The sequence below is a fragment of the Notolabrus celidotus genome, chromosome 10 (genome assembly GCF_009762535.1).
Source record: "Notolabrus celidotus isolate fNotCel1 chromosome 10, fNotCel1.pri, whole genome shotgun sequence".
NCBI classification, from domain to species: domain Eukaryota; kingdom Metazoa; phylum Chordata; class Actinopteri; order Labriformes; family Labridae; genus Notolabrus; species Notolabrus celidotus.
In genome coordinates this window covers 6,608,159-6,634,268 of record NC_048281.1, presented here as the reverse complement: position 1 = coordinate 6,634,268, position 26,110 = coordinate 6,608,159, and the positions used below count along the sequence as shown (strand labels likewise).

The following is a 26,110-nucleotide window of genomic DNA, read 5'->3' as shown; positions in this document are numbered from 1 at the left end:
AGCAGAAAATGTTGAACAGGCAGTTTTGGAGGCCATTAAGAGATTTCACAACACATCGACAGCACTGACCCAGTCTATGGTACGGACAAGCTAAGTTGGTAATGCTAAGTCTGTATCGCTTTATGAAGCTTTTATTTTGGTATTTCCGCCAGGAGGCAGTGCGAATTTGAATATTAGCTAAATATCAAGAATTGCAGAGCAACATTTAACATTTAGATTTCAAATTAAGATTTTCTAAAAAGGTGGATAAGTGACAAACCTCCTACAGTTACACAGTGGCACCATGAAATATACAAAGTTTTCCCATTTGAAAGTTTAACTGCACAAATGAGGGGAGACGTTTACTTGTTTGAAAAAATATTGTCAGTTTCTATAAAATATCTGCCCCCATCCCTCCAGGAAATTGTAAAAAAGGGGAATTGCGTCTTTGACTGGAGTCACCCTCTGACGCATAGGACTTAGATTCAGGTTTTTTTTTTCTTTGTGTTATGGGGGGGTTCTGTATTTGTTTTGCTGTCATACATACATTCTTAGTTACTGTTATTATTCTGTTACTGATATGGTAACTATTGTCAATGTTGCTTTTTATTTCCTTGTCTGTTTTTGAAGAAACCCTAGCTTGGATGGTGGAATATTATATGTTTTGTTCCGAGTGGTTGAGCAGCGGTTGTTTCCGGTGGTCTTTCTACTGTAAAGAGCACGGTTATTGTTTTGCTTTGTGTTGTTTTGTCTCTTTTGTTAAAATGTGAAAGATCAATAATAATCTTGAAGAAAAAATTATAATAATAATAATAATTACGATTTAACATTTAACATTGATTTTAAAATGTATTCTTAGCATTTGGATTTAACAGGGATTTTAACTTTAATATATTTGTCACAAAAAAAAGTGTAATGTGAAGAAGATCACAAAGATTCCTCCAAATGTGATTAAAAAACATTTTTAAAACATTTAAAATGTGGAGAATTTCTATTTTAGTGTTCAACAAGTGACGTCACATTTTATAGTCTATTTTAACTGTACTGTTTAAATAAAGTTTGACAAACTGCTTTTTGGTACATTAAAATAGTCAAATGCCTTATTTATTATTTCATCCCTATTTTAACAGGAAGCTGTTATTTTAAAAGTGACTGCTGGACAACAAAGTAGCATAAATTCATGTCAGAGAACATGCATCAGACTTGAATATATAATAATTACATTAAATAATTAAATAATGACTCATAATATAACTCATAATGACTTTATAATATAACTAGACATATTCTTCTTCATCGTTATTTTGGCAATCTCCAATGCCTGAGTTTAAGGTGACCCTGCAGCTCGGATCCAGATCTAAGTCATTAACCCTCGCCAGAGAGAGAGTGAATTTCAGGAATTACTTACATAATGTGTCCTAATGTTTTGCTTCAGGAGGGCTACGTGGTGTTATATCATTGGATCAATTTTTCCTGCGGGCATTTCTCTGCCACATTTTGTCCTCCTTAAGTGGAAGCTGCGGATACTACTGTGGGAGGGTTTTATTCTAAACCTGCAGATCTCCCCGGACACACACACACAAACCATCAAGACATGTAAGTGAAGACTGTTATGCTTCGTCTCAATCTGTCCCCTGATTAAACACGTCCTGCTGTTTTACGCACAAAGAGGAATGAAACAGAGAGAAACTGATTGTAACATGCGCGTCTCTGTGTGGTCGAGTGTTGTGTTTATGCTGCTTTTTCCGTTTCCGCGGGTTTGTAAACGTTTCTGAAAATACACGGAAAGCTTCGTCACGAATATGGTGACAGGACCATAGACTGCGTAGAACACTGCCTGTCATCTTCTAATGACAGGTGACGCAGCATTTTGACATGTTGGGGTTCAGTGCGCATATAACCAGAAACAATATCAGTGCGCCACTGTTTCTGCACTTGGAGCAACAGTTTCACTACCACTCAGGACTGCATGTGTGTAAACCGAAAAATGAAAGTCACATTGCAGTTTTAGGCTCCAGGTTTGAGGAGTAATTATACTTTAAAAAATGTTTTTGTGTCTTTGTGTGTTTAGTGTATTGCTGGCCATCAACCATGTTTGTTTGTTTTGCCAGATTTGTTGCAATGGCATCCTCACTCAGGAGTTTGGTTCATGATGACAGCAGGTACCAGAAATCCTTCCAGCTTTTTCTGGAGTGCTCCTCTGAGCATCAGTGTATGCGAGACTTCATCAACAATATACTACCAGATATACTGGCCAGGTAATGTCACAACCAGACGTAGAAAGAGTAAATGTTATACTATGGGAAGCAGGCAGTGTGAGTGGAAACAACCAGGCGTTCCTTGAAGTGTTTAGGCTCATATTTTATTCAGCCAGTTATATGTAGGGAAAACACACAGTTTGCTGGGTTCCCTGTGATAACAAAGAAAATTGAGAAAAATTAACATCAGGTTCAAAGGCTCTTCTTCTGGCCTCAGGTCACACAACAGTGTAGAGAGAGCAGCCAGTTTCCTGCAGCTCATTTTAAAGCTGGCCACCTGCTCACTTGGCTAATCAGGCAGCAGCTCCCCAATCAGTGGAGCCTACTTCAGGTGAGGAATGAGGAGGAATCAAGAGGAACGTGCACCTACAAACAACAGCAGTAACAAAAACTCATAATGTGGCATTAGGTCTCATGAGAGTAAAGCTACAAAGCTTGATGGAAAAAAGACACAAGAGTACTACTGGACTGATATACAGATACAAAAGCCATATGTTATGGCTTTAAAATGTGAAAAAAATTAATCAATCAATCTTTATTTGTAAAGCGCCAAATGGCTGTCGAACATGAGTCTGGTTCCTGGAGGTTTCTGCCTGCCACTGTAACTAGCTAAATGCTGTGAGGGGCAACGCTCATGGTGGATTAAGATGAGACCAGACTGAGTCAGTATGAGGGGACTGGATCTTATCCTGTCTTGATGTTGGGTCTTTGTTAATAATATAACATAGAGTACGGTCTAGACCGGCTTTGTTTGTAAAAGCGCCTCAGCCAGCTCTAGCTGCTGTATAAGCTATATCATAAAGGAAGGTCCCAATAGTCTTAGAAGTAGAGGGGGAGGTAGTCTGCCTCCTGGACCCTTACTGATAGATGATTCCAAAGGAGAGGTGAACTTAGTGATCAATAATCTGAATTTTTACAGTATTTGATGATATTTAGTGTGACACTGTGTCAGTTATAATTGAACAGTTACACTACCATTAAAAACGTCTTCTGTCAAGTATAAGGTTCAGCATTAATTGATGTTAATAATAGTGTTATTTAAAACAACATTATACATCACTATCATCTCTCTCTCTCTCTCTCTTTTAATCTCCTCTATCCCTCTTTCCATCCCCAACTCGGTCTCAGCAGATGTGTGTCTAACATGAGTCTGGTTCTGCTCAAGGTTTCCGCCTGTTAAAGGAAGTTTGTCCTTGCCACTGTAACTTGCTAAATACTGCGAGGTGCAATGCTCATGGTGGATTAAGATGAGACCAGACTGAGTCCTGTCTTTAAGAGGGGACTGGATCTTATCCTGTCTTGATGTTGGGTCTTTGTTAATAATTTAACATAGAGCACGGTCTGGACCTGCTCTGTTTGTAAAAGCATATTGAGATACGTATTGCTGTGATTTGGCGCTATACAAATAAAGATTGTTTGATTGATTGATATTATGGTTGCTGAAAGCCAAAAAAGCAAAATACCATAGATAAATTAGAAACAGTACAGTATTGTAGATCATTTTTTTCACATTCTGTTCTGCGGTATGCTGAGCCAGGCGTCACTGGATTTTTAGTTTCGGAAAGCAGAAGTAAAAAATGGCCAAGCTGATAGCGAAACTGCTTCTTTAGCATCACTTATTATTTAAAAAGTTAAGAAGTGGTTTTAATGGAATTTCATAATTTTCCCAGCACCCCAACACTGAATAACCCACTCATCATATACGGAAACAAGAAGAAGCAGTGTGCATTGTGGGAAAAAGTACACGAAAGAGACTGGTCTCATGCATACTGAGAAATTTTCCTGAATCAGTAGACACCCGGGGAGTTCTGGCATACTACAGATGTTGCTCTTGTTCACATACTACTTACTACATACTGAATTTTGGCCAAATCAGTACGTACTGTTGGTATAGTAGGTGGTTTTGAAAACAGCCGTAGACATTATATTATTACTAGATAACTGAATGAGGGGGTCAGAAGAGGGACTCTGTGGTAACACTTTTATCAATAGATTAAATGAGTGTCTGTGCCTTCATCTAGCTAGAATGTATACTAGGACTAAACTAAATATCTAAATCAAATATTGTCATTATTAATGGTTCATATGAGGAGTACAGAAATTCCTCTTCTGGCATTGTTTTATTTTGATAAAGCTTAAGCTGTATACCTATACAATACTGTGCTACTGAAAACTAAACCCAACTTTCTCCAGTTTTCCACAAGCTTCCACTGACTGTCTGAGAAGTAGATCACAGAGGAATCCTGAGAGACATAACTCGCAGTCACAAGTCAAATAAAAAAGTGCAATAGGGTTGTTAAAATTCTGAAGATGAGCGACAGAAAATACCACAGCAACATTCAAAGCCTCGATATAAGGAACGCAAGATCAGAAGGCCTCACCTACCCAAGTGGCAGAATTGACAGAGACCCAAAAGTGTGACCCAAATTTAGCAGGTTGGATGATTTGAATTTCTAAACTTGACTGTTCTGAAGACTCAAAGTGTTTTTTTGCTCTCTGCTCAGCATTGGAGATGGAAAGTCCCATCTAAATGTGATCGGAGTTGGAAGTGGCGCTGGTAAGAACACTACACACGCACTACAGATCATGTTTTAAACTTAACTCATGCACTATCAGACCACTATAAATGATTGTATATCTGTGCAGTTATTTATTGCTGCAGCAGTAAAAGCCTTTACCCTTTTGATTGTAGCCAAGAGCTTTTATACATCTATCTGTCAGATTAATCTTTAACTTTAGTCCCAGACAAAGTAACCTTACCTTACTGCACTTTGTCTCTCAAGAACATGAGATAATATTCCTTTGTTTCTGAGCTAACCAGCTACTTGCCCATGAGCGTTATGATCCTTTACTGTCAAAACCATCCTTTAAATTTACCTGAGCTGTCATAATGAGGTGAAGTTGCAGATTCACTGAGAAAATCTAGTGAAATTAACTGACTGCCTACTCTCTCACAAGTTATTATTTGATCTAATCCAAGCTCTTGCCGTGTTCATCTTCCTTCCTTACTTTTTTTTTTCCTGCATACATTGTCAGCTTCAATAAGAGCAAGACAAAATAACTTGCCTCTGGCTGAATGATATCAATAGGAATATCAAAGTTCAAACTCTCTGGTTGTAAGGCAAGGGTGCTTTTGAGATCATTGCTTCATTAAATTCATCATTCACCGAAAAACTAAGCACTAAAGAAGGTTGAGCTCCTTTATAAATCTGCAAGAAAGTTGATCATTGTTTTAATTTCTAGAAGTAGATGGTTTTCAAAATATGAATTGTGTCTGTGCATGTAGGTGAGATTGACCTGGAGATGCTCTCCAAGCTCCATCTGCAGCACCCGGGGGTGACAGTGGATAATGAGGTAGTGGAGCCGAGCAGCCAGCAGCTACTCAACTACAAAGGTACAGCTTTTAAAGGCTACACACCTCATACCTCCAGAGAGTGGGAGTGTTGTACATTGCAATTTTACAGTTGTCTCAAAAACGACTCAGTTAAAGTATAAAAATATTGGTTTGTTTCTTTGACACAATGGTAACTGTGGGTGTTATGCAGCTTTTGCCTGCTATTTCTACAGGCTACAATCAAGCAGCAACCTCCGGTCTTAAAATATAAACCCCATGGGGATGCTTATACCGCTAGTTCCCAGTACAGATTCACTCTATACGACACCATTACTCTCTCTATTTGCATTGTCAGAGTATAGGGGGCATGTTTAACACCCTATTACATAATCCTTAATTGAGATGGAGGTCATCAAAAGTTACAGCTTTCTTAACTCGCTGCCCTGACTACATGTCTGACTGCACAGACATGAAAAACACATGACTGTGTTCATCAGAGTCTTGGGGTGCTCACTGTCTGACCCTGGTAGCTATTATGGTTATCGCAACACGTCTGCCGTTACAGACAGTATTCTACCCATGAATCCCATTGTAAATCAACTGTCATACAGCAGGTCCCATCAACATGGCAACAATGACAGTTGGAGACACAGGTGATTCAGATGACCTCATCAGTGCTGACACACACACACACAGACACACACAGACACACACAGACACACACAGACACACAGACACACACACACACACACACACACACACACACACATACACATTTATACATAAGCCATCATCACCTCCTCCTGAAGTCTTACTTCACCTCTGACATCACCTTTATATATACTACTACTACTACTACTTCTCCAACTTCACATGTCTAAGACCCTTCTACTTATTCTTCTCTTTATAACTTGTGTAGTTTGATTTTTTATTTCCCATTTCCTCATTTCCAGTTGTGTTTCACAGATTTCAGCCTTCAGCTTCAGCATTTCAAAGCATTTGCTGTAAGGAAATGCAACCTTTCTAGTTTGAAAACTAAAGCTTTACTATAGTGTCTGATGTATTGTCTTTGACTATAGTTAGTTGTATTTCTTTAGAGTTTAAGCACAGTTCATTGACTGATTTTCCTTATCTGAGTGTTTGAATCATTGACTGTATATAAAACAGGCACCTTATGTGTTCACTAACTGTAAAGTGAAAGGATTTGAAGCTCCCCCTGGTGGCTGGATGCAGTAAAAGAAATAAACCCTGTCTCCTCCCTTCTAACATATTAAAATCAGTCAAACTGTTCAATTAAAAAACATGTCAAATACATTCTTTTAACATGGTTCCTGTCATTATAGCCAATTATTTTTATGCTGATTTATGTTCCATGTCTATTTTTTTTTGGAAGGTTAGATTTAATTAGTTGTGTGATTTTAAAATATTATTGAATCAATATATTTTTTTAAATCACACAACTACTTATCACACAACAGCTTTGTTGACAAATGCAGTGTTCTCCTTGTTTTTGCATTTTGTCATTGCTATATGTTGACCTTATGTCTTCCTTGTGGTTTTAGTGTCCCATGTCTTGTGTTGTAGTCCCTGTTTTGAAGAGTTTCCTGTTTTGTTTTGTAGTAATTGCTCCCTGTTTGCCTGGTTTAGTTTTACTTCCTGTGTTTTTCCTTTTTGATTGTCTTCACCTGTGCCACATTGTCCTCACCTGTGCCTTATTACTCGTTAACCAGTGTCCACACTGGGTAACGAGAAATGAGACATATCCGATATAGGCTGTTTTGGAAACGGCCTGCTACATACCACCTATGAATGTAGTAGACAGTAGGTACAGCCTACTACATACTGCGTTTGAATTTAGTCTGTAGCATGACTGCTCTGTTGGGTTTGTTCTGCAGTATGCTGAGCCAGACTTCACTGGATTTCCGGTTTCGGAAAGCGGAAGTAAACAACGGCCAAGCTGATAGAGAAACTGCTTCTTTAGCATCACTTCTGATTTAAAAAGTTAAGAAGTGGCAACGGTACTGATAAGCAGTGACTGATGAAAATGCTCTTTAAAGATCTAAAGGTGTTTTCAGAATTCTCGTTTAAGGAAAGCAGTTTGTTCTTGTCTGCTGTCAGAGGTAAAACTTGTGTCTCAGTATTTGGTAACTAATTGAGTCACAGTGTCGATTTCCTTACAACAATTCAGCATTTGTCTGTTATAAATGTTAGAATTAAAACTAATTTGTAAAATGTCATGTTAATTTAATTTCTGTATCAACAATACTGATGAGAAAATGAAAAAGGAGTAAAAATATTTTTAAAACACTGTTTCTGCAGCAATCATATATCTCATTGTGTTGAAATCTACCCAACGGCAGTGTTGACAGGCATGTAAGATAACTATAAAGTAATCAGGGTTTTTGCCCTTGTAGTATACATTATGGAATATTTTTTATTACAGAGGCATAACTAATTTAAATCTATTTTGTAACCAGCTAAAAACTCCTCTTAGGATCTTTGACTGATTATGTAGATTTAAGTTTTTTGTGCTAAATTTGAGCTGTCATTCTTTCCTTTGTACATTCATTTCAACAAGGAGTTAGAATTCAGTGAGCAAATTTGTCTTTGTTAATATTGTTTTGTAAATACAATTACAGTTACATTACTTTTTTGTGTGTCTTGTTGCAGTTTTGGTGTCTAGGACACCAGATTTGGAGTACATTAACTTCACCTTCAACAAGATGACTGCCTCTGAGTTCGAGGAAGACTTGAAAAGGAAGAAGATGATCAAGAAGGCTGACTTCATTCACATGATACAGGTTTGGGACTGCTGATTGTATTGTATTTGTTAGAGCTACAGATGGTTCACATCAAGCCCTGCTTTAGAATTAATCCCTTTGAGAATATATGTCTAGCATTGAGTAATAATTTTGTGCTATATATGTATATATATTCAGTTACTAAGTGCCTATCTTTGGTGACATTGACAGATGCTGTACTATGTAAAAGATCCTGAAGCTACCGTCAGCTTCTTCCAGAGTCTCCTTGACAAGAATGGAAAGCTTCTGATAATTCTTGTGTCTGGTAAGTGGATAGATATACTGATGAATGATGAATGCATTTTATCTTTTCCTGCTCTCCTATCAATCAATCATTCAATCTTTATTTATATAGCGCCAAATCACAACAAACATTATCTCAAGACACTTTTACAAACAGAGCAGGTCTAGGAAAAAATTTCTTTTAACAGGCAAAAACCTCGAGCAGAACCAGACTCATGTTAGACAGCCATCTGCCTCGACCGAGTTTGGGTTGGAAAGAGGGATAGAGGAAAATAAGAGAGTGATGATGGTGATGAGACGGATAGCAGTATTAGTAGAAGTAGTAAAATGTAGTAAATAAACAAATAAACAGATATTTTGAATTTGATTAAGATGAGACCAGACTGAGTCCTGTCTTTAAGAGGGGACTGGATCTTATCCTGTCTTGATGTTGGGTCTTTGTTAATAATTTAACATAGAGTACGGTTTGGACCTTCTCTGTTTGTAAAAGCATATTGAGATAATGTTGTTGTGATTTGGGGTTATAAAAATAAAGATTGATTGATTGATATTTGTATCAAGGTTATGTTATTGGATTAAAATATTAAAGTACTCTAAAAAAGCACATATATCACTATTGAACAGGAATATTTAAGGAAAACATCGTACTAGCTGTAAGAAACATGAATGGGACCCTAAGATTATTTCCAGCCTTCACAGCTGCAATCGGTATACTGTATATTTTCAAGACTTGAGCGTCCTTTTTGGAGACAAGTTGACACAAACCTGATAGATATTCATTTGTGATACACAAGTACAGGCTTGGCTGAATGCATAAGCAATATAGGCAGTCTCCTAGGGTGCCAAGATCTGGAGGTGTGCTGCCTTGAACCCCAAACGTTTGAATCTGGTCCTGTATATGATGTCAAATATAGGCATACTCCCAGACTGACAGTCTTTGCTCTGCTTCGCTCACATTCAAAGCTTCATCTTTCTTGATTTCTCGACTGCTCACCAACTACGCACCCCTCGACACAGCTTACAGCAGGAGAACAAATGCAGAGCATTCAGATACAGGAGGAAGAGAGGGGGTGAGAAGTCAGCCTTAGAAGCAACCATGCATTAGGATGATGTTTTTTACATGATGTACAAACTGGTCTCCTTGGTTCCCAAATGTTCACAGTGTTATAAAAAGAGGAGGGGATGCAACACAATGGTAAACATGCCCTTGTATATAAGAAAGACAGTCTGGGCTGGTGTCTGTGTCTCAACCCTCTACACATACAGGCTGCGCTATTACGAAATGAAATTATGTTAGATCAGTTATGAATTGAGTCTACAATAAAGGACTTTCCCTTTCTATCCAGCTCATCATATTTGGGGATAGAATTAAAGTTGGGGTTTTTTCATAACCAGACAACTGGAGCATTTCAGCATGTTTACATCATATACACTGCTGCCATTTATCAAAAAAAATCAATCAATCTTTATTTGTACAGCGCCAAATCACAATACGTATCTCAATACGCCTTTACAAACAGAGCAGGTCTAGACCGTATCTCTATGTTAAATTATGAACAGAGACCCAACACCAAGACAGGATACGATCCATTCCCCTCTTACTGACAGGACTCAGTCTTATCTTATCTTAATCCAAGATTAGCATTGCACCTCACAGCATTTAGCTAGTTACAGCGGTAAGAAAAAACTTCCATTTACAGGCAGAAACCTCGAGCAGGACCAGATTCATGTTAGACAGCCATCTGCCTCGACCGAGTTGGGGTTGGTAGGAGGGATAGAGGAGATTAAGAGAAAGCAATGATAGTGATGAGACAGATGGTAGTAGTTGTAGAAGTAGTAGCTGTTGTCGCTGGAGTCCAGCATGTCCGTAGTAGAGAGGTGTATGGTTAGTAACTTTCAATGGTACAGTGAAAGTTAAAGTAAGTGATGGGGGTGAGATAGGATCCCATTGTGTCAGTGTGCCAGTTCCGTTGGCAGTCTAAGCCTATAGAAGCATAACTAAGAGCTGGTCCAAGCCTAACTGTTGACTTTTCGTCTTGTTTTTCATGTTATCTATTCCAGGTGAGAGTGGTTGGGGAAAGCTTTGGCGGACTTACAGGAGCGAGCTCTGTAACACTGAAATAAGCCAGTGTGTGACCACTGGAGACATCAAAAGCTTCCTGGACTCTAGCGGCATAAGATACCAAAACTACACGCTGCCATCTCAGATGGATATTACAGAGTGTTTCTCTGAGGGGGATGAGAAGGGAGAGCTGCTTCTTGATTTTCTGACTGAGGTGCTGGACTTCAGCAAGACAGCCTCACCTGAGCTCAAGGCTGGTGTCTTGGAGCTCCTTCGGCATCCAGACTGTAGTGTTGAGTCCAATGGCAAAGTTATCTTCAACAACAACCTTGAGGTGATAGTCTTAAACCAGCTCACTTAAAAACATGGTGTTAACATGCTGAATGTGTAGTTTGCTAAAAGGAAGAAAATATTACTGGATCAGTTTTAAACACTATTATTGCATCAAATTCTGTACTGTGTGATTAACTGTACGTCTGTGCAAGCTATGGATGTGTGTATTGATACTGTAGTATTGACACTTAGATACATACAAAGTAATCATTTGGTATCAATACCAAAAAGTACAGGTACCACTTTGAATTTAAGAAGTTTTGTATTGCATGTCCCTAGTGCCAGCTGCCTCATCACAAACTCTTCTTTAGGAGTCTATTTTTGTTATAAGCTAAAAATCTAAAATATTTCTATTTTGTTGATATCAGTATTATCTAAAATGTATAGGTAATTAGTATTATTGTTCATAATAAAAATGGTTTGACTGTTCTCTTTTTCCTATCAAATTTTTTACAGTTGTCATGAGACACAAAGTGTGAACCAGACTCATGTTAGACAGCCATCTGCCTCAACCAAGTTGTCAGTCTAAGCCTATAACAGCATAACTAAGAGCTGGTCCAAGCCGGAGCCAGTTCTAGCTATAAGCTTTATCATATAGGGAAGTTAAAAGTAGAGAGGATGTCTGCCTTCCGCACCTTAACAGGCAGAAACCTTGAGCAGAACCAGTCTCATGTTAGACAGCCATCTGCCTCGACCGAGTTTGGGTTGGAAAGAGGGATAGAGGAAAATAAGAAAGAGTGATGATAGTGATGAGACGGATAGTAGTATTAGTAGAAGTAGTAAAATGTAGTAAATAAACAAATAAACAGATATTTTGAAATGCTCTTTATTCAAGACATATTTTATTGTTAATACTGGATTATAATACAGCTTTCTTACTGATGTTCAGGTTGTGTAAAATGCTTGACTCTGATTGGTCAAAACTTCTTGACAACTCCTGCATCTTGTGTGGTAATATCTGTTTAATGGGAACACAAGAAACATTGTGTATTTTTTTATCAGATAGACCATTTAATGATAAATTATTGTCATTATTCATCCATACTGTTCCCTCTCTCGATCAATCTCTTCCTCTCTGTCAAGATAACCAACAAGATTTTTCCGCAAGCTCTGTCATCCTGCTGCTGCAAATTTCTGTATTCCTTCCTGCTCTGTCAGCTTGTTGTTACAGTGTGGATTGTGGGAACCTCGTCAGCTCCAGTCTGTCTCATCAGTATCCAGGTCAAGCTCTGCAGCTGTCAACCCCTCAACCTGTCCTGATTCCATCATCACCTCCATCTGGGGAGTATTCTATCTTTCTCTTGGCCTAACTACCCCCTTGGAATATATGAAAGTGTCAAAATGGGGTTAAATCCACAAAGACATTACACATTAAATAATTTTCATAATATGTAATATAAATTATTGTTATCTTGTAATTCAGTCTACTGATTTAGATGTTTACATTTACATTTTTGTAGAAGGAAAGTTTCTCTCAATATTAGTCTCCAGCTCACTCTTTCTGCATCTTCTTGCATCCCTCTTTTCAACCACAGCACAGTTGAGGCAGATGTGTGTCTAACATGTGTCTGGTTCTGCTCGAGGTTTCTGCCTGTTGAAAGGACATTTTTCTTTGCCGCTGTAACTAGCTAAATACTGTGAAATGCTCAGCTAATGTTCGATTAAGCGTCATGAGTTGATGTTTAGTATGTTTTTTCCTTTTGTTTCTTGTCTTGGTTCTTCCCCGTGTTTATTCTGTATTAGTTATCCTTTATCTCCCTTGTGTGTTCAGTGATCCATGTCTCTTGTTGTATTTTCTCGTGTTTTAGTCTAGTGTGTTGTGTTTCCTGTTTTATTTTGTAATTCTGAATCCCTGTGTTTCCAGTTTAGTTTCACTTCCTGCCCTTGTGTGTTTCCCGCCTTTTTTGATTACCCTCATTAGTTTTGTCTGTGTCCTGTGTTCCACACCTGTGTTGATTACTCTGTGTACTTAGTTCCTCTGTGTCCCCTGTCCTGTGCTGGATCATTGTACGTCTCTCCTGTGTTCCTGTTTCTAGTGTTTTCTTTTGAATTAAGTTTCTTAGATATTTTAACAAGTCTTTTTTGTATGTTTTTGTTCTTTTATTATTAAAACCTTAAATTTTAATCCACACTTGGGTCCTCCTTCCGTTTTCCTCCAACATGACAGAATAAACATGGGGAGAAACCAAGTCATGATACACACGGAGAAAAACAACTAATCAACTCATGACATTACGATGAGATAAGGCTGAATCTTGCCTGTAATATGGGACTGGATGTTATCCTGTCTTGTTGTTGGGTCTATGTTAATTATATAACTGACAGTATGATCTAGCCCTGCTCTGTTTGTACAGAGTCCTGAGAAAATATTAGTTGTGAATAGTACTACATAAATAAAGTTTGTTTGATTGATTGAGGTGCTAGCTACCTTTTATCAGGCCTGCCAAAACATGCTCTCCATGATTTTGTATATGCTCAGCTCGTAAGTTTTGTCCTGCTACAAACAGTCATCTTCAGAGTATGACAAATATCAGCAAAAATCATTGCTGTATGTTCTTAATAAGCCACCAATGAGCTCATAGACTTAATGAATGAATGCACATGTATTTACAGCAGAGCAATTTCTTAGATGCACTGTGGGCACCAAATACACATTGCTATCAAAATCAAATTTTTCTTTAAATCAAAAGTTTTTAATTAACCAGGAGTCTGGATTTACTGGCTGTTTTCGAAACCGCCTACTATACTATCAGTACGTACTGATTTGGTTAAATTCAGTATGTAATAAGCAGAATGTGAACAAGAGCAAAACCTGCAGTATGCCTAAACTACCCAGATGTCGTACTCATTCAGGGAAATTTCTTAGTATGTAGCAGACCAGTCTCACTCACGTACTGTTTCCCACAATGCACATGTTCCGCTTCTTCTATTTTTCCATATATGAAAGGGGGCACTTTGTTTTTAGGTGCTGTGAAAATGATTAAATTCCATTTAAACCACTTCTTAACATTTTAAATCAGAAGTGGATGCTAAAGAAGCAGTTTCTCTATCAGCTTTGTTGTTGTTTTATTTCCGCAACGTCTTGCCCAACATACTGCATGACACATCCAACAGAACGGTCATACTACATACTACCTTCAAACGCAGTATGTAGTATGCAGTATGTACTGCATACTAAATAGTATGTAACAGCCATCAACTATATTATGATAAAGACCTCTGTGTATGAACAGATAGTAGTATTTGAATGTTCCTTAACTCCAATTTAGAGCTTTCATTTTGGGAGGGTATATCCATGGGTAATGGGTTGCTAATCTTTGCTACCAGCTGTCCACTTTATACTCAAGTGGACAGCCCTTTTGGGTCCACCTGCTTATTAAACTTTTATCTGACCTCTGTTTTTTTTTTCTCATGTAGTGATGTTTGATTTATAGTAGCCTTGACTACAGATTCAACTCTTACTGTATATGTTTGAGTTAGGGGGCATGGTTTCAGTGAGGTGCTCGTATTGGTCTATCCCCAATGTTAAAAATGAACCTATCACAAACTGAATACATGTCAAGAGGCTGGAATTTTACAGCACAGCTGCAGTCAGTTCTGGTACTAGCAAAGTTCATCAGAGTTACATAACAAAAGTTCATTTAAGGGGACTGGCCTGCCTGTGGGAGGAGAGATCTACCCTGCAGCTTAAGAGAGGAAGTACAAACGTCTCTCTGTCCTCACTCTCCGCATAATTAAGGTAAAAAGAATGTTCTCAGTGTTTGATTGATTTTCACTAGTGTCTTTTCGACCATTTTTGAAGAATTGCAGTATATTTTGTAGGTTTAAATCCTGGCTATTTGTTTGATTTGAAACTGTTATCTGATACTGCAGGAATTCATCATGGCTGAAGAAGGAAAACAAACTTGCTATGAGGGAAGTTCTGTTCAGAGCTTCCAATTCTACCTCGAACACTCGGGCGAGCACAAGGCTATTCTGAAGTGTGCCCATGACGTCTTGCCTGGGGAGTGGCAAAGGTATGAGAAGAAAAGCTGGATGTGTTTGTTTTTCATCATATGATTGTTTGTGCAACTTACCAAAAGCCAGAGGTAGTCCCTACAGCATTTCAATATTTGCAGTGTAGTTTTGGCACAGTTGTTTAAATAAGGAGTATAATTTCCCAAAGTAATAACCTTTTATCTTGTTTGAAAGACCTGCAAATGTAGTCTCTCATAAGTGAAAGGATTTCTGTCTGTATTCAAATGAGTTTATTAGACAGTAATGTCTTCTAAATAACAGCATTTAGAGTTTAGTGCTAAAAATGCTTTGAGCTATTTTGATTAACAAGTTGGGAAGTGAATATTTTTGTGTCAGATACTTTGGTAATCAGGCTACACACTAGCCAAGTAATTTACATATTCAAAATCCATACAAATAGACGTGTATCATATTGTGCTATTGAGTATATAAACCTTCTCTCTGATTTATCAATGTAGAATTGCAGCGGGAAAAAGCAGCCTGGATGTTCTTGGTGTCGGAAGTGGTGGAGGTATGTGATGAGATTAAGCTGTTGATATCTACTGATTGAACTCCTGGATTGCACAATAGTGTTGGCTTGGTGCCATATGTGCAAAATGAGTTATATTGTGATATAGATTACGTTCCTAAAGTACAAGCTTCTTTGCATTTTTATCCACAAGTAAAACTGAACGTGATTGAAGTATTTTGCGTTTAAGATTTTGGTATGTTGAATATTTCCCTGTCAGACTGCATCGGCAAATGGGATCACTGCCAGCGTATGACTCTGACCAGTGGCATACTCAGGTTGTTTGAGGGACAAGGGCAACAATTAAAAAAAGGGCACCTCCTTTTAAACCCCTGGTGCTCACAGTTTAGGGTGAATTTAAATGTATTGATTCACCCCCAGAGCATTTTAGCATCTAAAACTTAATTTCCTGCATCGTGGGGGATATTTTTATGACCAATTGTGGTGGAAATCAAACTATGAAAAAGGAAAACACATTACTACTGATAGAAATCTATATTATTGATTATATTACATAATAAACATAATAAACATAAATAGCTACAAGGGCATCCAGACGGCACTTTTTTAACATTTCAGAGGTATCCAGAGGGTGCTTTTTCTTACATTTTGTACATTTGTACAGAGGGCATTATCTTATGTGTTTTCCAATGAAAGGGCACCCGAGAAGGCAATTTGTCATTTTTTGTCCAAGAGGGCACTTCAGCGCGATTTATTTCGGACATGAGCCCCCCCCCCCCCCCCCCCATGTGTACTACACTGACCACTGCTGGGTTAAAGTTGTAAGCAGTGGCTACCCTTGTTTTACGTCATGGAAAATAGTGCTTAGACCACCGCTTACAACATTAGCAAGTGTTGTTATGGTGGGTGGAGATTTGTAGGTTTTTGCAAAAAGCTGATTTACTAAGAAAGGGGAAAGAAAGGAGAAAGACAGACTTTCAAGTGATGAAAATGATGAGCTTAGAGATTTGATAGCTGGCAGTGCTGAACTTCAACAGCTATGTTGCTGGCTGTGCATTTTTTGACAAGGAATAGTGCCAACTGAGTAATCTCTGGGTCACTACGGGATTCATTGATCGCGCCAACCTGTCATGGACAATTGAGAGGCAAGGTAAATCAAAAAGTACACTCAGAGTTATGCTCAATATGAAAGTGTGGAGGGTGTGTGTGCATGTCAAGCAGCCTCCAAACATATGCAGGGAGGGATACTCAAAATACCCTTAGGTGTGGGATACGAAAACACACTATAGGGTCATGATTTCTTTTCTGTGGTGTACTTTAAAATAATGCAAATATTGTACTTCATCATTCCAGTGACACTGGATTATAAAAACCAAAAGTGTTCCATGTAAGCGGCCCATTCTACCTGTCATAATTGGTCTTTAATAAGGAATTACATTTAGAAGACAGGAGTTGAGGATGCATTGATAGGTTACAAGAAACACATTAGCCAAAGCTTTGGCAGTTCAATTATAGATAGCCCACAAAGGCATACAAACACAAAATTATTTTCAGCACAAGGGCAACATTGGAGACATTATTCATGTCTTAAATGACAAGACTATGGTCACACCTACAAACCCTCTCTCATTCCCTCACACACTCAACAAAAACTTTAAATGAATGTAATTCACATGTCTGTTAATCATATATTATATTTATTTGGTACAAGGTATTCTTTTTCTGCATTTCACTGAGGAAGTATGATTTTCAAGTCCAAAAGCTACCTGGTTTGTTTTTTTACAGGGGAGGTGGATACCCAGATGCTCACTCTTCTTCAGTCTACCTTCCCTGCTTTCCCGATCACTGCTGACATTGTGGAGGGCAGTGTTGCACTCACAGACAACTTCAAAGGTAATGTCAGTCTGTCCTGTCTGTCAGACTCCTGAGATTTTTGGAAGACAAAGTCATACCTTCTGCTGCATCTTAGAATATAAAGCACCATCATTTCAATAATTCATATATCTTTAGGATGTAGCTCATATTTCCACATTTAGAGACTTTGTTATGCTTACCACAAACTCTGTTGTTCAAGTTTCATGACTGCTCTAACCCACCCCTAAAAGTTTGTATTTATTTCTCATTTTTTCATGACACAAAGCCTTGTAGGGTAACTGTGGAACTGTATCATTTAATCAATCAATCTTTATTTGTATTGCGCCAAATCACAACAAACGTTATCTCAAGACACTTTTACAAACAGAGCAGGTCTAGATCATACTCTATGTTAAATTATTAACAAAGACCCAACACCAAGACAGGGTAAGACTGAGTCTTATGTCATCTTAATCCACCACTAGCATTGTGCCTTGCAGTATTTGGCTAGTTACAGTGGCAAGGACAAACTTCCTTTAACAGGCAGAAACCTCCAGCAGAACTAGACTCATGTTAGATGGGCCAGTTCCCCGGCAGTCAAGGCCTGTAGCAGCATAACTAAGAGCTGGTCCAAGCATGAGTAAGCTCTAACTATAAGCTTTATCAAAAAGGAAAGTTTGAAGCCTACTCTTAAAAGTAGAGAGGGTGTCTGCCACCTGGACTCTGACTGGTAGATGATTCCAAAGGAGAGGTGCCTGATAACTGAAGGCTCTACCTCCCATACTACTTTTAGAGACTTTAGGTACGACCAGCAGGCCTGCATGTTGGGAGCGTAGTGTTCTACAGGGATAATAGGGCACTATGAGCTCTTTAAGATACGAAGGTGTCTGATCATTAAGAGCTTTTTAGGTCAGAAGACGGATTTTAAATTCTATTCTAGATTTTATGGGGAGCCAGTGTAGAGAAGCTAACATGGGAGAGATGTGCTCTCTTCCTAGTTCTAGTCAAGCTGCAGCGTTCAGTCCCAGGTCCCTTGGTCCACATGCCTTGGGCAAAACACTTAACCCTGAACTGGCCCCATGGCTGTGCCATTAGTGTGTGAATGGAATTAGTTAATACTGATGGCGCTTTACATAGCAGCCTCTGCCATCAGTGTATGAATGTGATGTGAAGAGGTGAATGTGACTTGTGTTGGAAAGCACTTTGAGTGGTCAGAAGACAAGAAAAAGCACTATATAAACACAGTCCAATTACCATGTACCATTTATCCAAAACTAATACAAAGTCAAATAGCTACTAGCTAATTAGTTTTGGATCTGATACTAAGTTCGTGATTTGTTCAACAACATGTTCTTGTTTATTGTTTGCAAATATTTTAAATTGTTGTCTGCTGTCTCGTTTTTTTCCCTCTTACTTATAGCTTTGGTAGCAAAGACCCCTGACCTTCAGAAGATTAAGTATGGTTGGCACATCATGGGCAGTGAGGACTATGAAAAGCAAGTCAAAGCAAAAGGAGACATGAAGAAATTTGATTTCATACACATGATTCAGGTATTTTCATTTTTTTTTTTTTTTGACAGTCAAATTAAAGTACACAAAGCTTTAAGGGTTTAAGTTTTGCTTCACTACCATGTCTTAGTATTGCTCTGTAGTAGCTTCTGAAAACAAGGCAGACTAAAGTGTATTGTAAGCAATTGGTAGAATGTCAGTGTCTCCCTCTGTTTAGAGGAGTTCAATTATTACTTTGCCACAAAATACATCTGCTACTGCTGAGATCCACTCAGGAGCATCTTGACTGCAGAATAAGTGTTAAAGAGAATAATAGCCATAAACTATATCCTTTGACAGCAGAGTCGCCTGACAGAACAGCTTTGAATTAATACCATATTTGTGCCTCTTGCATGAAAACAGGCTTCAATTGAAAGGTCAATTTAAAGGTTCCCCACAACTCTGTCTTTGATAGATGATCTACTATGTGGATAACCTTTCCAATACAATCAAGTTCTACCACAGCCTTCTAAAGAGCAATGGCAGGCTTATGATCATTGTTGAAGCAGGTAAGTCGAATTTATTTTTCATACCACTTTCCAAACTGCCTCCTGCCTTTCTTTCTCCTGAATTATGTTTAGAATTACTTCAAAACATTTGTCCTGTTAGCATTATTTGCAATCTGATTGTGGCTTTAAAGTGACGCATAATCTATTATTTTCAAATATGCTACTTTTGTCTCCTTCCGCACACCGTAGTTAAGCCGCTGCAGCGTCTTACTGCTCCCTGCTGCCACTACTGCTAAGTAAGGGATAATGTCCGCTTCGCGTTAGGGTCTTGTCTCACCAAGTCGGGATTCCATTTCCCATAAACTACCTACTAATCATACATTGTCCCGATTATTACCCAGCTACTTTCAAAAGATACAGAGATGTTGGCAAAACACATTGATTAAAAGATTATTTTAATGATCTACAATTATTAAAACAATCAGTTTATAAAACAAACAAAAATACATGAATGTTTGACCAATCACAGTCAAGCATCTTACACTGCCGGAAGATCAGTAAGAGAGACAGTAATATGGGAAAATAATGACACCACTGCTCTTTGGACTGATTCCCATATTGCTCAGTGGACGAGTCAGAAAGAATTAAAATATAACAACAGTATTTGGAGCGTGAGCTATCACCTACCAGCTAAGCATACAGGCGCAGCTAATAAGACTGATGTTAACGGGCATCTGAATCACAAAAGCCAGCAGAGCATTATTTTGGAGCATCGAATGGCCTAGATGGAACACTTTGAAGCTGTATCCAACTCTCAGTCTTGGTTACAGATCACACTGGTGTAGCAGTGCAAGCATTTATTTGGATGATACATCTAAAAGTCAAGATCATTAAGAGCATTCCGTTGCACTCATTTGACTCCCAAATCAAGACAGTGAAGCAGTTTTCAACTCCAACTTCAAAGACCTTTCTACTCCTTCTGAACTTCCTTTGTGTAAAAGCATGCATGCAAACACAACACAGAGAGAGGCAGAGTTGCAATGCAAGTAGACAATGTACATGTGCAGCTTTGGAAGGAGGGCAGTTTAAAATGTCACCAGTAAGAATGAGTTAAACTAAAAATAATCATGAATAAATAAGTAGTTCAGTCAATACAGAAAAGCTGTACAAGCATTGGAAGTGGATCAAGCACCCAGACAAGCTCAGCTAGCTCTCAAACACATACACAACATTTCTATTGAATTTTAGGAGCTTTGCCCCAAAACCTCGGGTGGCCTCAGGACCATGACCAACATGCTGTTGAATAGATGCTGCTGTGTAATGATTTACAATCTTATCCAGTTTGTTTGGCATATCATGGGCAGCAAAAAGGCAACGTGAAGAAATCAATCAATCTTTATTCGTATAGCGCCAAATCACAACAAACGTTATCTCGATACACTATTACAAACAGAGCCGGTCTAGACCATCCTCTATGTTAAATTATTAATAAAGACCCAACATCAAGACAGGGTGAGATCCAGTCCCCTCTTACTGGCAGGACTCAGTCTGATCTCATCTTAACCCACCATGCGCAGAACCCCTCTCAGTATTTAGCAAGTAACAGCAGCAAGAAAACACTTCCTTTAAACAGGGAGAAAGCCAACAGGAACCCAATATTTATTTTTAAAATTAAAAAAATAATTTCACAATTTTAAAGAAAGTTATTTGTACCACTTATTAGATTATTCAATTCCTTGTTTGGTTATCATGTTTGCCTTTTGGACAACAGCACAAAGAGGTGAAGGATAGTGAGTGAGACGGATCAGGATCAAATATTGATTCTCCCTAACCTCCTCCTACTTTTGAGTCACAAACTAAGTTTGCTTTTCCATCATACTGTATGTAATTTTCTAGTTGGACACATTATTTTATTTGAATGTCAGTGCAAAAAGGAGAGAGGGAGGAGGAAAGAAAGATAGAGGGCAGAAGGAGAGAGCAAAAGGAGCAAGAAACAGATAAGAAAGTGCCAAGCTGACCTCTGTTTTGCCCACAGCTCTGCAGTGGGAGCCTTGTTATAAAAGATGCTCTCTCCCCAAACACATCTTAAATTTATTTACATCATGGCACCATTTTTCACAAGATTATATATCTATGATCAGGGGAAATATGTTTGTGTGTGATTGTCAGCTATAGTTCAGAGTCCTTGGCTGTGTTTCAGTCCCAGTCTATCCCTTTTGTGTTTGTTTGAAGGCCCATATTTACTGCTGTCTGTAGCCTCTGGTCCCACTGCTGTGCAAGCACTGAAGGTACTAACAGCGGTGTTACAGAGACCAGATGGGGTCATTGTGACTCAGTGGAGCAGACAGGGCATGTCTGTGTGCTTTGCATGTCTGAGAGTGTGGAATGACACACTGGGACACTAATATTATACCGCTGCGTAATAAACATGGACTGTAAAAAAAAATGGGTGTAGTGACGTCACACGTCTGTTCCTGAGCGCTGTTTTGAAGCCAATCGGCGGCGGCAGCCATATTGGAAATTCTGAACTCAACCATTCAAAGTGTGAGGTAAAGAGGTGGGGTTTGAGCCTCCTAGCCGACAGCTATGTGTTCCCGTCTGGGAGTCAAGTCAGTCATGTCCTTATTTGGGCAAAAACTCGTAATCTTAATATCTTCTGAACCGTTGTGTTAGAGAAAATCCACCACAGTGTGTGCCAATAGAAAAATTAGCTAGTTAGAGCCAAGCTGTTTTTTGAACCATGCTGTAAACATGTTTATTAATGCTGTAAAGATCGTCCTCTTTGAATGGGTGGGTATGTGGTTTCCGCTGTTTCTGCAGCCAGCCTCCAGCGGATTCTCGATGAATTGCAGTTTATAACTGTTCTGCATGGGCTTCATATTTTGAGACTGGAGGTTGCCGCTTGGTTAAGCCACAGGCTGCTTTTTTATAACCATTAAGACGAACAAGTCTTCTTACAAGCGTGTAAAATCATGAAAATGAAGATATTAGTCCCTGCTTTGCTCCTGTGGTGTCAAACCGAGTTAAGCCATTCTAGCCTTTAGCTAATGTTGAAGCCGTAGACAGATGTTAAAGGGAATCAATTCAAGACAGCACGCCCACTTAATGTTGGTGCGGAGGAGGAGGAGGAGGTGGTGCTCTTTGATTAGCAAGCTTGTAGGTCCGCCTGGCTCTGCTCTGGGGCGCCATACTTCATCTTGCCATTACATCAGTGGTGTACTCAGGTTGTTTGAGAGGCAGGGGCGAAAAAAACCCTAAAAGGCACCACCTTTCAAACCCTGGTACTCATAGTTTAGGGTTAATTTAAATGTATTGATGCAGCAGTAACAAGTGGGGGGTTCTGGGGTACTCCCCCAGAAAAAATGTGAGCATCTAATACTTAATTTCCTGCATCATGGTGAATATTTTTGTGACCAGTTGTGGTGGAAAGTTAAACATGAAAATGGAAAACACAATACTGATACATATCTATATTATTGATTATATTGCATGATTAACATAACATTGCATACAAGAGGGCACTTTTTACATATAATTCCCTGGAGGGGCATCCCAAGGGTCATTTTTGTGAAATCAATCCAACAAAGTGGAACCCAGAGGGCACTTTTTAACAATTCATCCTGAAGATATTTTTTCACATTAAGTTCAATAGAAGTGCATCCAGAGGGTACTTTTTTTTATGTTGTATACATTTGAGGGGCATCCGGAGGGCACTTTTTGAGGGGCATCAAGAGGGCACATTTTTATGCTTTATAAATTTGAGGGGCATCAAGAGGGCACTTCCTCATGTGTTTTCTAATAAAAGGGCATTCGAGAAGACAATTTGAACAGTTATTTTGCAAAAACAGATAACTCACTTTTAAAATGTTTTAAAAATGCTTCAAAAAACATATTTTTTCTATTAGTAGCTTTAGGTATTATCAATCAGTTGAATTTGGGTGGCTTTGACTAAGTCAAAATGACTACTAATCAGAGGTGTCTTAAAAATGTAACTTTATTAAAAATCTATATTAAAAATAATTTTGTTTTTTGAAATGTATAAAAACAGAGATATCTGTTTTTCCAAATGGACTCTTCATTTGTAATGTTTTATCTAATCCAAGGGGGCACTTTAGCACGATTTATTTCACTGCACTACTTCATTGATATCTTGATATGACATGCTTTTTTATCTCGTAAAAAAAATTGTAGGGCCTAGACCTCCAACTGTTTAAGGACTTGGACGTTGTGATATGGCACAGTCCTAGTGAGAGCGTTATTTGACAGAGATACTGATGTATCAAGACATACTTCTCCTGAAATCTTAAAAAAGGTTTCAGGAGAAGTATGCAAAACAATACAAATAATACTACAAATCTTAAGGCATTTCACTTTGTTTACATGACAATATTGTATTTTGGTCTGTTGTAATGTCCTTTTCAGGTTTTTGTGTTTTACCAATCAACAATGTCAGTATATACAAGAGAATGTGATGTATTGCAGACAAAATGGGGCCCTCCTGATAACAACCCACCTTGACTGTTCTATATGATATATGATGGCTGAGTGTATATTTTTTCTGGAATTGATATAGTTTTAACCTCTTTCCCTCCAGCTGATGGTGGCTGGGACAAACTGTGGAAGACTTACAAGAAAGACCTCTGCGTGCATGCCATCACAGAATACCGCTCATCTGGAGAGGTTATTGCCTGCCTGAAGAACCAGGGCCTCAAATATGAAGAGCATGTCATTCCCAACACCTTTGACATCACTGAGTGCTTTGATCCAAGCAGCCAAACCGGAACACGCCTGCTGAATTTCATGACAGCACGAGATCAGTTCTACACGTCCTTCACCCCAGAGATCAGAGCCGGCATATTAGACCTGCTCAGAAACAAGTGCAGCATTGAAAAAGATGGCAGGGTATTCTTCAACAGCAACTTGAGCTGCATACTCATTCATGCTTGAGTTTGAAAGATGCTCAATGATTTGGATTTTACTTCTTGCATTTTTTTTACCGAACCATTTTATCACAAGAAGTGTACAATGTCATGTTTGTTTGTTTTTTGAGAACAGTACTTTTCACACATAACTTTTACTGATTTTTTCCTAAAAGTCCTATCTTTTGTAACATCAAAATGATTAATAAAATCAATTTTAACAACTTTTTGGTGTCTTAAATCATTGCTAGAGACTGTTTTTGAAAAGGTATGAAGTGAGTCTAAAAGCAAATCCATTAACATCCTTCTCAACTTTCATATTAAAGTTAATTTTAAATGGCCTGTAAACACTGGGGTTCATAACCACCTGTATTTGTATGTTATGTGAAGCATACAGTATCACAAATTGAGTAGGCTTCTCTACATGTACATATCTATAGTATGATATTTTATAGCCAAAGCTGTTCTATACTGTGACACTTACCTGGTTTCCAGTACACCGTATAAAAACCTACAAAACTCAATCTGATGATTGAGCTTCATTGTTGTATTGCATTGGGCAATTAATTAATTTTAAGTTGACAGTTAAGTCCGACTAAACTTTTTTGAGTTGGTGGTTTGACTCCGTAATGATATCAAAATAAATAATAGCGGGCACAATAAGCACCTTACTATATATACATGTATAACAAAAAGCAATGTATTTCCACCCCAGCAATTATTTGTATAGCGCCAAATCACAACAAATGTTATTTCAAGACACTTATACAAACAGATCAGGTCTAGACCGTACTCTATGTTCTATTATTAGCAAAGACCCAACATCAAGACAGGATAAGATCCAGTCCCTTCTTACAGACAGGACTCAGTCTGACCTCATCTTAATCCACCATGAGCATTGCACCACACAGTACTCAGCTAGTTACAGTGGCAAGGAAAAACTTCCTTAAACAGGCAGAAACCTTGAGCAGGACCAGACTCATGTTGGACAGCCATCTGCCCCGGGGTTGGAAAGAGGGATAGAGGAGAATAAGAGAGAGAGAGAGAGAGAGATGATAGTGATGAGACAGATAATAGTAGTAGTAGCTGTTGCCGTTGGAGTTCAGCACATCCATATCAACTGGAGTCTGGAACGTCCCCAGCAGTGACTCATAGGAGCCTACGAGACAAGGGAGCTCAGGGACTCCATAAAGGTCTATGGTTAGTCACTTTAATGGGACAGGGAGAGTTAAAGTAAGTGATGAGGGGGTTGAAATAGAATCCCAGTGTGTCAGTCTCAGCCTATAGCAGCATAACTAAGAGCTGGTCCAAGCCTGAGTCAGCTCTAACTATAAGCTTTATCAAAAAGGAAAGTTTGAAGCCTACTCTTAAAAGTAGAGAGGGTGTCTGCCTACCGGACCCTGACTGGTAGATTATTCCAAAGGAGAGGGGCCTGATAACTGAAGGCTCTACCTCCCATACTACTTTTAGAGACTTTAGTTGTAAACTAATAAAATATGTATAATTCAACAAATAGTTCAAACCAAGTGATCTGTTTGGACAAAGGCACTCCCTGGGGTACATTTACCATTTTGTAATGTAACTTAACTAGCTATCAACTACTCTCAAATTATTTCAAATGTGATGGGAAAAAACAAACCCTGCTTTGTGGATTGTGGATTTAGGGGGGCATAATGAAAACACAGGTATTGTTTAAAACACGAGGGACACCAGATAGACATAAATATCCAGTAATTCTAATGTGCACCCTGCAATACTTGCTTATTTATTTCACTTCATATTGCTGTTGAAATTCCCATTGCAGTATTGTACAATTAATTTAAGTTTTCTTTTCATTTACACTC

At 38.5% G+C, this 26,110-nt stretch overlaps 2 protein-coding genes across 3 annotated transcripts; both read left to right on the top strand.

Annotated features, from left to right (window-relative positions):
* Positions 1 to 1,447: 1,447 nt before the first annotated feature.
* Positions 1,448 to 11,439, top strand: LOC117819714 (histamine N-methyltransferase-like). 2 transcript variants are annotated; one of them, XM_034693138.1, is made up of 7 exons: positions 1,448 to 1,575; positions 2,091 to 2,237; positions 4,742 to 4,794; positions 5,524 to 5,631; positions 8,242 to 8,372; positions 8,544 to 8,637; positions 10,677 to 11,439. In XM_034693138.1, the coding sequence occupies exons 2-7, from the start codon at positions 2,101 to 2,103 to the stop codon at positions 11,036 to 11,038; spliced, it is 885 nt and encodes a 294-aa protein (XP_034549029.1). In that variant the 5' UTR covers positions 1,448 to 1,575; positions 2,091 to 2,100; the 3' UTR covers positions 11,039 to 11,439. The 2 variants fall into 2 exon arrangements, with proteins under 2 accessions (XP_034549029.1, XP_034549028.1); XM_034693137.1 differs by lacking the exon at positions 1,448 to 1,575 and adding an exon at positions 1,595 to 1,997.
* A 3,177-nt stretch (positions 11,440 to 14,616) lies between these two features.
* LOC117820194 (histamine N-methyltransferase-like) lies at positions 14,617 to 24,492 on the top strand. The gene is made up of 7 exons (XM_034693895.1): positions 14,617 to 14,749; positions 14,884 to 15,026; positions 15,486 to 15,538; positions 17,282 to 17,389; positions 18,771 to 18,901; positions 19,314 to 19,407; positions 23,942 to 24,492. Exons 2-7 carry the CDS (start codon positions 14,893 to 14,895, stop codon positions 24,292 to 24,294), a joined length of 873 nt encoding a protein of 290 aa, XP_034549786.1. The 5' UTR covers positions 14,617 to 14,749; positions 14,884 to 14,892; the 3' UTR covers positions 24,295 to 24,492.
* Positions 24,493 to 26,110: the final 1,618 nt, after the last annotated feature.

Coding starts and splice junctions, on each gene's coding strand:
- LOC117820194 (XM_034693895.1), top strand. CDS start 14,893: ATGGCTGAAGAAGGAAAACAAACTTGCTATGAGGGAAGTTCTGTTCAG. Junction 15,539..17,281: donor TGGTGTCGGAAGTGGTGGAG/GTATGTGATGAG, acceptor GTTTTTTTACAG/GGGAGGTGGATACCCAGATG. Junction 17,390..18,770: donor ACTCACAGACAACTTCAAAG/GTAATGTCAGTC, acceptor TCTTACTTATAG/CTTTGGTAGCAAAGACCCCT.
- LOC117819714 (XM_034693137.1), top strand. CDS start 1,855: ATGTTGGGGTTCAGTGCGCATATAACCAGAAACAATATCAGTGCGCCA. Junction 1,998..2,090: donor ATTGCAGTTTTAGGCTCCAG/GTTTGAGGAGTA, acceptor TTGTTTTGCCAG/ATTTGTTGCAATGGCATCCT. Junction 2,238..4,741: donor CTACCAGATATACTGGCCAG/GTAATGTCACAA, acceptor CTCTCTGCTCAG/CATTGGAGATGGAAAGTCCC.